Genomic DNA, 14,811 nt, shown 5'->3' with positions numbered 1-14,811 from the left:
GCACATATCAGGGATTGGTTAGACTGATCTCTAAATAATCAGTATCGGTATTGACTTAAAAAAAAACCAGAATCGGTCAATCTCTACTGAGTGAGTACGTAAAAGGTTGCATAAATACTTAAAAAAGTAAGAGTGCGCATGAGTAAGTACGTAAGCTTGTAAGTAAAGGTACAAGTAAGGGAGCAAGTGGGATGTGGACTGAATATAGCATGGAAAACAATTTTTCCACTCTCTTCTCTCTTTTTTTCATACTTATCCAGACCGGCAAAATACTTAAGTCAAACCTGATACTTTTCCAGACTGCACTGGTACCCTGTTTTTAGGAGGTGCCTTTAGATTTATGCATAAAACATAAATGGAGGTGTTACTTGGTATAAATGTTTAATCTCTTCCAAAGAGCTTAGATTGAAGATGAGGAGCTCATTAAAAAAAACACACATTTAAGAGGACTCAGTGTTCAGTTTTCTGCTCAGATAAAGTTTTGAGAAGAATACCTTTGGGTGGAGTGTAATCGTCGGAGTCTGTGTCGCTCTCGCTGCTGTCCTCCACCAAGAAGCTGGGGTAGTTCCACGACATGCTGACAATGCCGTCCGACTCGTGCAGCAGTATGTGGGCCAACATACGCCCGTGGCAGTCCATGACTATGACCTGTCCGTCTGCTGTGCCGAACAACACCTGGGGGAAGAACAACCAGCAGTACTCTTAAGACTATTAAAAGAAAAAAAAAGTAAGGAGCAGAGAAGAGTGGATGGAAGGGTCACGCTTCACAGAGATAAAAAAATATATCTGTCAGAAACCAAGCAAAGAGAAAGCTTTCATATACTTGAAACACTGCAGAAAGAAAACTAAAAATAAGTAAAATTTTCCTGAAATGAATGTATTTGCCCTTGATATGAGCAAGTAAATAAGATTATTTTTACCGCTAAAATAAGATAATTAGATATACTGCACTTGAAATAAGATGATGGAGATGAATTGTTCCTATTTTAAGTGCAAAAATCCTATTCCAATGGCAAAAAGTATTATTTACTTGCTCAAATCAAGGGCAAATACATTCATTTCAGGAAAATTTTTTACTTATTTTTAGTTCTATTTTTGCAGTGAAGACAGGTTGTAGGACAAACATAAAGTCAATAAACACAAACATGTTTGAAAATAAACAGCTAATCTCTTAAACACTGTGTCTCAGCTGTCTGGATACCAAAAGTAGAAACACAGTCTGGCAAATAAAAGCCAATATTTGAACGTCTTTTAATAAGGACGGCATAGTGCAGAGGTGAAATTCTAAGTCCTTTTCAATCTGAGTCAGATTTTCAGTGCAGCAGCTGAGAAACCTGCTTTACTTCAGACTATATTTAGATTGCAAAGGAAGCAACAGGATTTCCTCTTTTACTCACATCCACAGCTGCCAGAGTGGTCCAGGATCTCTATGCAGCTCACTAAACAGACCACAGTCATCCTCGCTGATAATGTCCAAATCTGCTGGACACTTTTGCTATCCTGTATTGTAAAGCAGTCTAAGTGGTTTAATGAAAGGTGTTTATTCCCTGTGGCTCTAGCAGGAGGAGAATATTTGGGCAAAATATTCCCTCAAGGAAAATGGTGGCAAGACATTTTATTTCTGTCCACCTGTTTGGATGAGTGGATAAACACACACAGGTCCCATTACTGCAGAATCAAAAATCCCCTCAAACAAAACCAGTCTGGCAACACGAAGTAGGCTAAATATCTTAAAAGCATCCCATCATCCGCCGACCTAAAGAAGTTCAAGAACAGATGAAAAACAAAAATCACTGGTACTTATCAGCTTGAAAAGGTTAGAAAACCACTCCTAAGGCTTTGGGACAACAGTGAACGTCAGTAAGATCCGTTTTGCACAAACAACAAAAACACTGAATAGACCCCAGATAGTTAGTAATCGATCCAGCTACTAAAAACATTCATTTCCATCTCAAACACAAGGTTTTAATGAAAAGCTTGCCTGTGTTCAACTTGCCATGTTCTGGCTATGCTGCAAATTAGATGTAGTTTCTCATTAACTTTACCACCTTAAACCTTTTTGTTGCATTAAACAACAAATATCACTAAACATACTCCGGGCACAGAGAGTCACTTATTATTGTGCTTCAGGTGATTCTTTGTGATACACGTATTGCGATCCGTGATATTGCGACGACGACAAAGTTGCGATATATTTTGTAGCCTGTGGTAAATTCTCGAATAAACGACTGGGATACAGATCAAAGCTACAGACGAACTTTAGTGAATAAAGGGGTCATGATCATACAAAAAAAAAGCCAAAAAACAAAACAGCTGGACTTTTTTTTCCCGAAGTTTGAAGACATTTCGCTTCCCATCCAGAAAGCTTTCTCAATTCAAATGTCTGAAGTAGTGTGGAGTTATATAATATAACTATAATATATAGCTTGGAACGCCACACTACTCCAGAGATTTGAATTGAGAAAGCTTTCTGGATGGGAAGCGAAACGTCTTCAAACTTCGGGAAAAAAAGTTTTGTTTTTTAACTTTTTTTTGGAAAGCTCACAGAACCTATTTCTAAGAAAAAAACAAAACAAAAAAAAAACTAACTTGAATTACTCAGTCCAAACTGCCCTGCCTCTCTGCAAGGCATCATGGGATGTAACGTCTCTTCTTTCAAAGTCAAATAACAAAATAGTTCTCCTTTTAACCAGACGTTAACAAATCTTTATGAAATAATAACCATAAACCCAAATAATAATTTTACATTCAATTATCAAATCCCAAAATATTATGTCATTCTCAAAGCAGCCCTAGACCCTTCTCACATTTAATAAAAACCATCCAACAAAAATATTCTGTGGACTGACATAAGTTGTGCTTTTTGGAGGGTTGCTACTCTGTTCGTCAAAAAAGACGTGACGTTCTGAGGCTGCTTTGTTGCTGTACCACTTCCTGCTTTTAATGAATTTCACTTTCTAGCAGAAGATTCTGCCCCACCGATTTGTGACCTAAAGCTCAAACACACCTGAGTCCTGCAGCAGGACAACAATCCAAACGTCACATCTGAAAGACCAAGACAATGTCGGAACGGCCTAGTCAAAGTCCAGAATAAATCTGACTGAGATGAAGCGGCGTGGCCTTAAAACAAGCTGTTCATGATCGGTGGGTGTGAGTTACCTGCTGGTCGTCAGGTGTCCAGATCCCACAGGTGATCTGGCTTTCCAGGTTGATCTCAGAGGACCAGTGTCTCTGTCCGCTGACAGAGCCCACCAGGACGAAGCCGTCACGGTACGAGATGAGCGCCTGCGTTCCATCATGCGACCAGGTGAAGTCACTCACCTACAAGGATCATTGGCGTATCAGTAGAAAAATTAAACTGTAACATGTTGCCAACGAGGTTTCATGGAGAAGGTTGTAGACACCTGAACTGTTAGAGAACAACGCCAGCGTCTGAATTATTATGTTAAAGCTTTTTAGACTTAAGCCTGATGCTATACGGTACCTTGTTCAGTTAAAACAGCAATCAATCAGATTTTATGTACATTTTACTCATTTGTAAGAGAAATTCATTTTAAAATATTCCTTACATTCACTATAGTAAAGTCAGACTTGCCAAAATATACCCTGAAATAGATGGAACGTGTGATCGCTGTAGAGCCACCAACACAGACTTAGCTCATATGTGCTGGTCGTGCTCTAAGCTGGAAGAGTTTTGGAAATCAATATTTAGGATTTTGAACGTTGTGTTTGGCCTAAATCTAAAACCTAGTCCTATAATGGCTATTTTTGGGGCTGATGCAGGGATTTCTAGCAAGGAAAATGTTATTGCTTTTGCGACTCTGATCGGTCGAAGGAGAAAACTTTTAGAATGGAAATCCCAATTTCCACCTAGGACATCAATGTGGCTTTTCGATATGATGATGTTCCTAAAAAAATGAAAAAGTAAAATGCTTTCTGAAAGGATTGACCAAAAAATTTTATAAAGTATGGGGCCATTTATTGGGTTATTTTGATAAACTTGTAACTCTTCCTTCTCACTAGTAAACAAGTCCCAATGTAGAGTGTTTCCATTTTGGGATAGTAATCCCCCCCCCCCCCTCCCCTTTATTTATTTATTTATTTTTATTTATTCCTCCCAATTTAATTTTTTTATTTATTTTTTTTGCCGGCACAGGGATAGTTGGGGTTGGATGGGGTTTATAAAAATATAAAAATTTTGAATTGCTGTGTGGTTCTTGTTATATTGTACACGGTCAAAGGAATTGTAATAACTGCTTAAACACTACAATCTGAATGGCATTGTACATCTGTTTTAACAACAATAAAAATATGTTAAAAAAAATAATATATTCCTTACATTTTGTAGTATAGAAACAGATGCAATGAATCAGTTTACTGCACACAAATTGGCAAAACTCTTTTTAAACTGTATTACAATGTTCTTTAAATTTTGTTAAAATATAATAGACTAAGGCTTGCAGTCTTTTATAAAAATGTTTTGGCAATATTAGTAATACTTAATGGACTTCTTTAAACTACAGAAAAGTACCTTCCACATATTCACCTTTTGATTTTTTTGCCTCATATCAGATCCACCTGGAGTGCTTAATGCTGGAACGCTTCAGCTAAATTTATCTTAGATGTTCAGGGGTTTTTTGCTGCCTTTTTCTACGGCTTTTTACCCATCTTGTACGCTAAAGAACGTAACTGAAGAAACCTTCTAATTCACTTTTAGAGCTTTTTCTGTTATATTATCATTATAACAAGCAGAAACGCACAGATATCGGAGCGGGTTTCCTGTCTGCCCACCTGAGCCCCGCGGTCATTGACGAGCTCCACGGACCAGCGGCCCTCGTACTGGATCCAAACGAATATTCCTCCATCCGTGTCGCACGTGGCCAGTTTCTGGAACGGCTCGTTCCACCGCACCAAAACCACCTATAAAAAAAAAAAAAAAAAAAAAAAAAAAAAAAAAACACAAAAAAGAAAATCAACCCAAATTAAAACTATGCAGGCATAATTTTAGACCAATATGGAAAGGATTATTTATTTCCCCTAATACAGCTTTGTAACTTCTTATCTACCATAAATAAATAATCGACAACAAAGTAGCTTTTGATCGAGGCGCTGATAATGTGACATTTGCTCTAAATAGGGATCAGTGGAAGCCTAAAAAAAAAAAAGCAGAATAAATCCCATCGATTTTCACACCCGTTTAACTAAATTTAGCAGCACGGTCAGACGGAAGCAGAAAAAAGTGGGTTAACCTTCTTTGGAGAAAGGCACAGAGGAGTCGCTGCTATCCCACATTTTACAGACGAGATGTTACATATTTTAGACTATATCCCGCTAAAAACACAGCAACAGTCTGACAGCAGTAACTCCGACACGCATGGCTCTGTGTTTTTCCTCTGAGCTAACACACACACACACACACACACACACACACACACACACACACACACACACACACGCACACACACACACACACGTTATCATAGCCCTGAGGTGTGGGATGCAGAGGAGGAATGCATTAAGCGCTGCCAGAGAGCAGCACAGATCAAACTGTTGGCGACCAGCTTCTCTGACATTGTCATCGTTCCCGTTGCGTTGCTCTTCTATGCTGTCCCTCTCTCTCTCTCTCTCTGGTCCTGTTCACGGTGACTCAGCCTATTCCCAAAGGAGTAATCCTAAGAAAAGAGCAGCTCTGCTTTCACTGAGTGAAGCACGTGGGGTTTACACGCTCAGATACACGACGCAGGCCAAGGTTTTAGTTCGGCTTAGGCACTCGGATAAATGTGACTCCAATAGATCAGTCTCTGGATGCTGGGACAGCCAACCAACCGGTCCTGCTCTTAAAACAAACAAGTTTACACATAAACCAGGGAATGCACATGCAATAGGGCTGAACAATTAATCGCATTTTCAATATAATCGTGATTTAAAATAACGCAATTTCCAAATCGCAGGTCTGCAATTTTTGGCTATGTAATAATTAGTGAATTAGACGCGTCCATTAGGTGTAAAATGTTTAAATTGGGTTTGCCTCCACATGGAAGGGAAGACAGTTGCAGCAGTGAGATAATCTAATTTTATTACTTGTTTTAGAGTTTGTATAATCATACAAAGCATAAAGTTCTGGTCAATCAGTTTAATACATAGACTTGCTTGTTGGTTGGACTTTGCACTTTATGTTCAACAAGGGTTGATGTCCAATTAAATTAAAAGCTGTTCTCTTGAATAATATTCTGATCAACAGAAACATTAAAAGTTCATATTTAAAATAGTCGTTGTTTACAAACATCTTTATTTAGAGGCCATTTTTGTTGCTTGTGGTTAATGCGGAGAAAAATCAAAATTGCAATTTTGATTAAAATATATTGTAGGCAGAACGCAATCATTACTGCTTCGAGTTTAGATGCTGTGGGTCTTTTAGCAACTAATCCACATGGCGAGGAAACAAATTAATTTGTTGTTTGTATATATTTTGAAACACATGATAAATTAAACTGGGGGAAAAAAAAAAATCGCATTAAATCACAATATTAAGAAAAAAAAAAATCGCAGTTAGATTATTTTACAAAATCGTTCAGCCCTAACATGCAAAGGAAAATATTTCAGACATTTTCCTTGTTCTTTTCATAAATAATGGAAGCGATGCAAAAAAATTCTATTTATAAAGCACAATTATGCATCCCTGAATAACATGCGGTTAAAAAAAAGCTATATTTTTTTGCAATTTAAAAGCTTTAGTTAAACACATTTAAGAGAAGATCATAATGAGACTCTGAGCTTCGGGAATTGTATGCGTAAAAAAAAACCTCAACCACATGCTGGTTTGTTTTTTGTTTTGAAGCAGTGGAAATAATGGTACTGAAAAGCCATTGTGCAACTTCTGGACCAATTAAGCTTTAACATAAAAAAAATAATCAAATAAAATCAATCAAGTCAGACAATTAGCAAGAAACTGCAGATGGCCATGCTTATTAAGCTTCGCATCGCCCCGTGTGTCCATGTCCGATCGTTCTAACGTCCTTCTCCCATTCATGAGCACTAAAAGCGAGAAGAAAGCCACACATGTGCATCACATGTACCCGCGCTCCCACGGAGGTGACAGCGACCCGTGAATGGATGTAAATTTAGCTCAGAGCGGAGATTACTGTAAGATGGCGAGGCATCCCACCTGAGCAGCTCGCTGAGACGCAAACGACGGGCGGGAGAGCTCAGACGACACGCGGAGGCAGACAGGAAGGAACCAGGCGACGACGACGGAGAGACGGAGAGATTACAGCAGAGGCTAAGCAGCCGCAACCTCCTACCTACGGAGAATGCGTGTTTGACAGTGTCACAGAGAAGGCCTTCACCCATTAAGAAACCAAGAAGCTAAAAGTATCTGAGCCCTAAAAGAGTTGCAAACTTCTCCTCGGAACATTTTCGCGGTGATCCGCCTTAACGTGTAAAATAATGAATCAAGGCAGAGGACCAGTATGTGTAGACTGGATTAGGGCTGGACGATAATTCAATAACGATATATATCGGCCGATAGATGTATGCTTCAATATAAAAAAACAGGGGTCAATAAAAAGTTCAATAAAAGAACAATGCATTGTAATCTATGATGTAGGTTACAGTCACTACATCCTCCCAACCAATCACAAACGCAGGAAAGCTCCCTGAGCCTTCAGAGAGTTCAGAGAGCACCTGTTCTTTTTTCTTTATTTAACAGTTTTCGTAAAAAGTTGGTTGAATAAAGGGTTGTGTTTGAATCCATATATTTAAAAAAAATAGGTCGGATAAACCTATTTTTTTTAGATGTGTTTTGGAGTTAAACCCACAAACTCTGACTTATCACACATTTCCTTAATTGCTGTATCTTTTTCCAGTTTTCCTGGAAACAATTTCAAATGAAAAAAGGAGGAAGATGAAAATTCATGTATTTACAAACCTCCAAAAATACTTTTAATATACATGTAATAAAAAGCTAAGAAAGAAAAAAAAAAAAAAGGTAATTAATGCACCCGCATAAAATGACCAGGGCTGCACTTAAAATGTGTATTTAGAGTTCTTTTGATAATTATCGATATCGATCAATATGATTTCTGTTTAATCGATGTGCTTTTTTTCTACATCGTCCGGCCCTAGTCTGGATAAAGCTTTGTGCGCACCCTGACGACTGTTTCGTGCAATCGGAGCGGCAGTTCTTTAACTTTGTTTTATTTACAGAGAAGCGCACCTGCGGTACCGAGCACTAGACGATCCGCCTTTTTGGAGACGTGTATAAATGACCACCGTCACAGTAAAAAACTCCAAACATGCAGGAAACTGGTCACTGTGTCCGTCTAAAAACCCAAATCTGCAAATGCCACTAAAACATTCGGCCTGATTTGAAGAAAAATAAAAAGTTGACGTCCGATCAAAGTCAGGGCAGCAAAAAATAAAACGCATTCACTGCAAAAATGGAGCTAAAAATAAGTAAAATCTTGGTAAAATTAGTGTATCTGTCCTTAATTTGAGCAGGTAAATAAGATTACCTGTCAATGGAATAAGATTTTTGCACTTAAAATAGGAACAACTCATCTCCATCATCTTATTTCAAGTGCAGGATGTCTAATTATCTTATTTTAGGGGTCAAAATACTCATTCCATTGGAAAATAATCTTATTTACCTGCTCAAATCAAGGACAAAAACACAAGTTCTAAGAACATTTTACTTATTTTAGGTCAGTTTTTGCAGTGTTCCAACATGACTGCAGAGGTACGAAAACGTTGACCCCCACATCTACAGGAGTTGCTGACGTTTTACTTTAAAAAGTCGCACCCAACTGTGAAGGCCCACTTTCCCTCCACGGCTTGACATGATATGAAATCAGAGACGAAACTCAATCAAATAAAAGCTTTGTACCGCGCCGATTCAAAGGGCAAGGAGGTCCGAATGAGCAAAGCCGGGTGGAATAACTCACAAATGTGAAAGGACGGCAACCGGACAGGACCTTTGTTGTCTGTAATTAAAACCTATTTAATTAGTGAGTTGAGCTGCTGATGCTGGGAGCAAATGTTGGCAGGGTGGAGGCCACGCCATCTCTCGTGGCAAATCTGGAAGAGGCACGCAGGGCGACCTGAAGCTCCAGCCGAGCCCTACGAGTTACGCAACGTGTTCTCTTCTAAGGATGGATTACAACCGTACGGCCGTCTCCACTAAGCACGTTTGGTGAGACCGTCTTAATGCAGTCGAGGGCTCAAGCAGGATTCAAGCCTGAACAGGATGTCTGGAGTCAAGAGGTCAGATAGCGAGAGCAGAAGACCGTCCTCATAGGAACACTGATTTAAGCATTTATTATTCTTAAGAGCCCTTCTACATAATCAAAGATAAAGCCCCTGTAGTGCATAACAAATGCTCCAGGCCTTATCCCTCTTTCCAGTCATTTTTACAAGTGTGGATTCTTGCATAGAACCCCTGCACTGCAAAAACAGTTCTAAAAATAAGTAAAATTTTCTTAAAATGAGTGTGTTTGTTCTTGATTTGAGCAGGTAAATAAGATTATTTTCCAATGGAATGAGTATTTTGACCCCTAAAATAAGATAATTAGATATACTGCACTTGAAATAAGATGATGGAGATGAGTTGTTCCTATTTTAAGTGCAAAAATCTTATTCAATTGGCAAATTACCTTATTTACCTGCTCAAATCAAGAACAAACACACTAATTTTAAGAACATTTTGCTTATTTTAAGTTCCGTTTTTGCAGTGAGCAAGACATAAAGACTAATGTATTCTTGAGGCATGACAAGAAAGTCAATTGTATGCATGAGAAACATGCACAGGTTGAAAATAAATGGGAAACAGAACGGGAAGCATATAGTTACTTCATTAAAAGACAAAAAAATAAAAATCCTTTTTAACTATTAATCAAACCGCACCGCTAGAAGAAGCGCAGACATCAAGTCCCAACGTAAACAGCTACACTATAAAAACGTGATTAAACAGAAGTCACAGTGTGGCCACCAAAGGCAAAGCTGCACAAATCAAAAAACAATAAAATGGTAAACAGTTTTATGCCCTTAGGTCACACGCCTCTGGTGGATTAGGCGCCTAAGATACTTATCTCCCTTTTGTCAGAGAGAAAAGTCGGGATCAGGCCTTCAGGGACTCCCGCCTTTGGGTAAGAATCCACCAAGAAGTCCCCAGTGATGGTTTTTAAAACGCCTTGTTAATCTCAGAACATCTGAGCGCTTCGTTTGCCATCCCCTGCATTCCAGCTGGAGCTAAATAATGGATAAGCTACCCATCATACAGAGAGGAGCTAGCGCATTCATGGTCTTAAAAGCAACAATAAAGATCCCAAAAATCCGTCCTTCAACACCTCAGGCAGCTTCTGGAGAAGGCCGGTGTATTTTATGCCAAGTGCAAACAAGTGAAGAGATCGCTGATCTTTATCCACGGGCCAGAGACACCAGCAGAAGTGATGAGTGATGGAAAAGCTCAACCAGGGGCGGCATTTCAGGGGGCGGGGGTGTTCAAGCGGAGGAGCCGAGAGGGCAGGCGCCGACCGGTAAAGTTACCGCGCTTCTTCGGGGTTTGGAGGTGCGTTAATCAGCGTTGGTAAGACGGTAAGGCAGCGGCAAGGATGTTCATATTCAAAATAAAAAAAAAAAAAAGATTCACCGAAATAAAAATGTCTAACTGGAAATCTTCATTTGTGTTATGTACGACAGATCAATTGTACACGCCTCACTTTGTTTTATTTTATTTGCAGTATCGAGCACTAGACGATCCGGTATAAACACTCAGGACATGCAGGAAACTGGGAATTGTGTCCGTCTAAAAACCCAAACCCTTAAACTCCACAAAACATTCCGCCTGATTTGAAGAAAAATAAATAGTTGACGTCCGATCACAGTGAGGGCAGCAAAAAATAAACCTCGTCCCAAACATGACTGCATAAAAAAGATTCACCCATTGAGTATGAAAATAAAAATTTACAATCAGCATTTCTGTTACATTGTCTACACTGTTACATTGTTTTACATCGTTTACATTTCTATTGTTTACATAAATTGCTGCTGCATCTGGATACCGTGAATAGCACGCTGTCTATTTCCCATGCATTGTTTACATTGTTTTTCATTTCAATTGTTTACATAAATCGCTGCTGCATCTTTATCCTGAAAAATAGTACAATCTACTGTGATTTTAGAGTGATTTCTAGAGTGATTGTTCAAGCTGTATGCAAACAAAATTTCGTTCTGTACGCACTTTGTGCATACAAAATGACAATAAAGATATCTATCTATCTATCTATTTATCTATGTATAACAAATCAATTACACAAGCCTCACTTGATTTTTCGTGGTATTATAAAAGACAAACGTAAAAAAAAAAAAAAAGAAATTAAAAATAGAAATTTACAAATAAGCAAAAACCAATAATGACTTTATGAATTAATAATAATTGTTGCATCGTAAGGGTTTACAAACTGGCCCTGTTTACACAAAACAGAACAGCGTCGATGATCGAGCCAACAGCGAATTGTTTTACGATGTAATTCTGAATCCAATAAGCTAAACTCATCTTTTGACAAATCTCATTAAAAAAAAAAAACAGAAAAAAGTTGGGTTCTAAAACACATTTCAGTACTTTCTACTTTCAATCCTGGGAGCCGTTTATGCGCCGAGCCTGAGGCTAAATTGATTTGTTTTGTTGCATTTGCTTCATTCCCGCCACTCCCAATGAGAGCCACGATGATAAATGACACCAGGAAGCAAAGAGAGAGCCGTGACAACGTGACATAATTCATTAGGCTGTTTGATTTCTACCACGGTAAGAAAACCAGAGATGAATTTTTACATTTCTCAAAGCATTTATTCATTGCTTTATACAGAGTGGGATATTTATGGCTTTCGTTTGACTGTTTCTGGGACGAGGGAGGAGGGACAACGGGCATTTTTCCTCTGAGTGTGACAAGAAAAATGAAAAAATGGTATATGAAGTGAAGTAAAAACGAAAGAGCGTACAATTAAACATCTGTTGTTAGATCCCACCCTCTTCTGACAAATACTGTTCATCTCAGCAGTATCTTTTTTTTTTGGGTGTTCAACTTGACGACAAACTCCTTTGGAGAGAACAAATTGGTACAGTCTGCAAAAAAGTCACTAAATCTCTAGGTATTTTGAGAAGGATTAGAAATTTTGTTCACAATAAAGTGATGTTAATTCTATATTATTCATTAATCTGTCCATACCTGTCATACTGTAATATTGTTTGGGCAAGTACATTTCCTAGTTATCTTAAAAAAAATACTACTTTTACAAAAAGCTTTTGTTCACTTAGCAACATTTTCTAAAGTTGATGCAGCTAGTGCTCCTCTTTTCTCCAAATTACAGCTGTTGAATATTTTTTAAATTAATATTTATCAAACATGTACCTTTTATTTTTATGATAAAACAAGGTCAGTCTCCTGATACTTTCAAGAATTATTTTGTTAAGAACTGCCGAGTGCATTCTCATAATACTAGACGAGCTTTGTCTTTTCATTTACCGTTAAGTATTAAAACTCAAGTGCAATTTTCTTTTCGGCATCGTGGTGCAAAACTATGGAATGAATATGGAAAATATTTGGAATCTTCAGAAATGAATGGTAGAAAGTCTTTGAAAAAAATACTGTTATCCAAAAAAAGACAGTGATGTATGATTTTACAAATATTTACTCCATGAAATCTGAAAGCTAAAATTTAAAAATAATACTACTGTACATGTCTATTCTGTTTTCTCTCTTGAAAGAAAGGACTTTCATAATGTTAGCTGCCTGATGTTTTGTTGGTTTAGGGGTGTGGCCTTTGGTATAAGCCCTAAAAAAAACCAAAAAAAAAACACATTTGTTTAAAATTGCCTTCAACTGTCCTAGTTAACTGAATCACCACTTTTTTGTTCTATTTTCTATCTATATTTTATTCCTACTTGCTTTTATTCTGTTTTATTTTGCTATATTTTAATCATGTAAAGCACTTTGCATTGTCTTTGTACTGAATTGTGCTATATAAATAAATTTGCCTTGCCTTGCCTAAGGGGTTTCTGTCACACTACATCACATTTTTATTTTTTATTCTATTGATGTATTCTGAGTTTCTATTTTGATCTGTGAAAATAAAAAAATAAAAAAATAAAATATCAGCAAAAATAAACGGAGAAACATTTGAGTGAATTACCCTTGGTTTGCTCTCCTTCACAGTGAGTTCAAACAATACGACAGAAGCAAAATTTCAGCCCAGCTGAATTGGCGTCTGGGCCGGGTCCAAGTGGGCAGAGTGAAATGACATTTTCTCTCTCTCTCTTTCTCTCTCTCTCTCTCTCTCTCTCCACTCTCGGCTGCCATCTGGGATGCTGACACAGCACCGAGCTCCATCTGACCAGCAGCTACGCCCGCAGGACCAGAAGCTGCAACCTGTGCGGCGCCAGCTCCCTCGGCACCGACCGCTTTCCCTCCCCGCGTAAAGCAGACTCGGGACGTGGCAGCTTCTGGTCCAAGCCCGGTGGCCTCAGCGTAAACTCTGGAGAGCCTGACCCCGAGGAGGCGCTGCGGCGTTTTCGACGGGGAGCAGCGGGGAGCTCTGAGGCAGAACTGTCAAAGCAGGAGTCAGGGAGAAGGCCTCGCCTCTAACCACAACCAAAACAGATCTATTAAACGATCGCACCGTCACACGCCACACACTCTGACTGGCTGCGGTGGAGCAAAAATCAGATGCTCCAAACTAAACAGAGGCGGACATCTTTGTGTTGCTACAGACGTTGCCCACTTTTAAACACGAATGAGCAGCATGACTAAAAAACAAACGTCTGGAGGAAAGCGTACGCTCTGTGATCCAGCATCCACAGTAATGAACGACTCCACTGGTCGTCCTGTTTGAACGCCGTCTAACTTTAAAAAAACGCGAGAAGGACATCCCACATGTCGGATTAGGACAGGGGTCAGCAACCTTTACAACCCACAGAGCCATTTTTGCCCTCGGTCCAACTAAACAAATTTTGTTTAGAGACACAAAAGTTACACATCTCTTTGAAACAAGAGCTTGTTTTTATAGTATACTACAGGATATAGCATTTATATTTTTTTTGATGAAAGAGTCAACAGTTTTTATTATTTAACCAACAGTATTTTTATGTTTAGGTTTAATACATTTACTTCAGTTGGACATTTGATTTTTATAGCAAATGGCATCAAAATGATAAAAAAAAAAAAGCAAGTCGTTTGCAACCTATTGAAAAAAAAGTAAAATATTCTACACACAATTTCTTTCTTTCTGGAAATGTTATGCATATATTGCAGAACTAAATGTACATTAAAGCTAGCAATTTTAAATTCAGAAACATTGACCAATTTTTTTCTCCCAGCATTTTTGGTCTAAGTTTTTAAGAGCCAAAACTGAAGGTGTAAAGAGCCACAGGTTGCAGACCCCTAGATTAGGAGATGTTTACAGACTCCTCTCCTAGATAGGCTCTGTTCACTAAGAGCGTCTGATGTGACTCTGAGCAGTGCTCAGCGTGCTAAGCGCTCTAACCGCTAACAAAACACGTTAAAAGCAGCTTAGGGTGCCAACGCTGCAATAATACGTGAACACACAGGCGAAATGTCGCCTTGGATTTAACAAGTGGTGACATCAGTGGCAGACAAGCTAATTAAATCAGTTTGTAGTTACGACAGAGGCCGGTGAATGATTGAGAAATATCACGTTGAAAGCCGCTGTAGCAGAACGGAAAAATAGAACCTCATATAATGAAGATTTGGGTTTTAAGACATGGAAGAATATGAACTCATAAACTGGGTTTCCATGTGT

At 38.6% G+C, this 14,811-nt stretch overlaps 1 protein-coding gene across 1 annotated transcript in view; it reads right to left on the bottom strand.

The window, feature by feature from the left end:
* The window catches only part of tulp4a (TUB like protein 4a), a 38,412-nt gene that overhangs the window by 18,271 nt on the left and 5,330 nt on the right, over window positions 1-14,811 (bottom strand). Inside the window, 3 exon segments of the mRNA XM_036147353.1 lie at window positions 495-675; window positions 3,160-3,321; window positions 4,792-4,920. Coding sequence (XP_036003246.1) covers window positions 495-675; window positions 3,160-3,321; window positions 4,792-4,920 — 472 coding nt within the window.

The sequence above is a fragment of the Fundulus heteroclitus genome, chromosome 15 (assembly GCF_011125445.2).
Source record: "Fundulus heteroclitus isolate FHET01 chromosome 15, MU-UCD_Fhet_4.1, whole genome shotgun sequence".
NCBI lineage: Eukaryota > Metazoa > Chordata > Actinopteri > Cyprinodontiformes > Fundulidae > Fundulus > Fundulus heteroclitus.
This window is presented reverse-complemented; position numbering and strand designations above follow the sequence as displayed.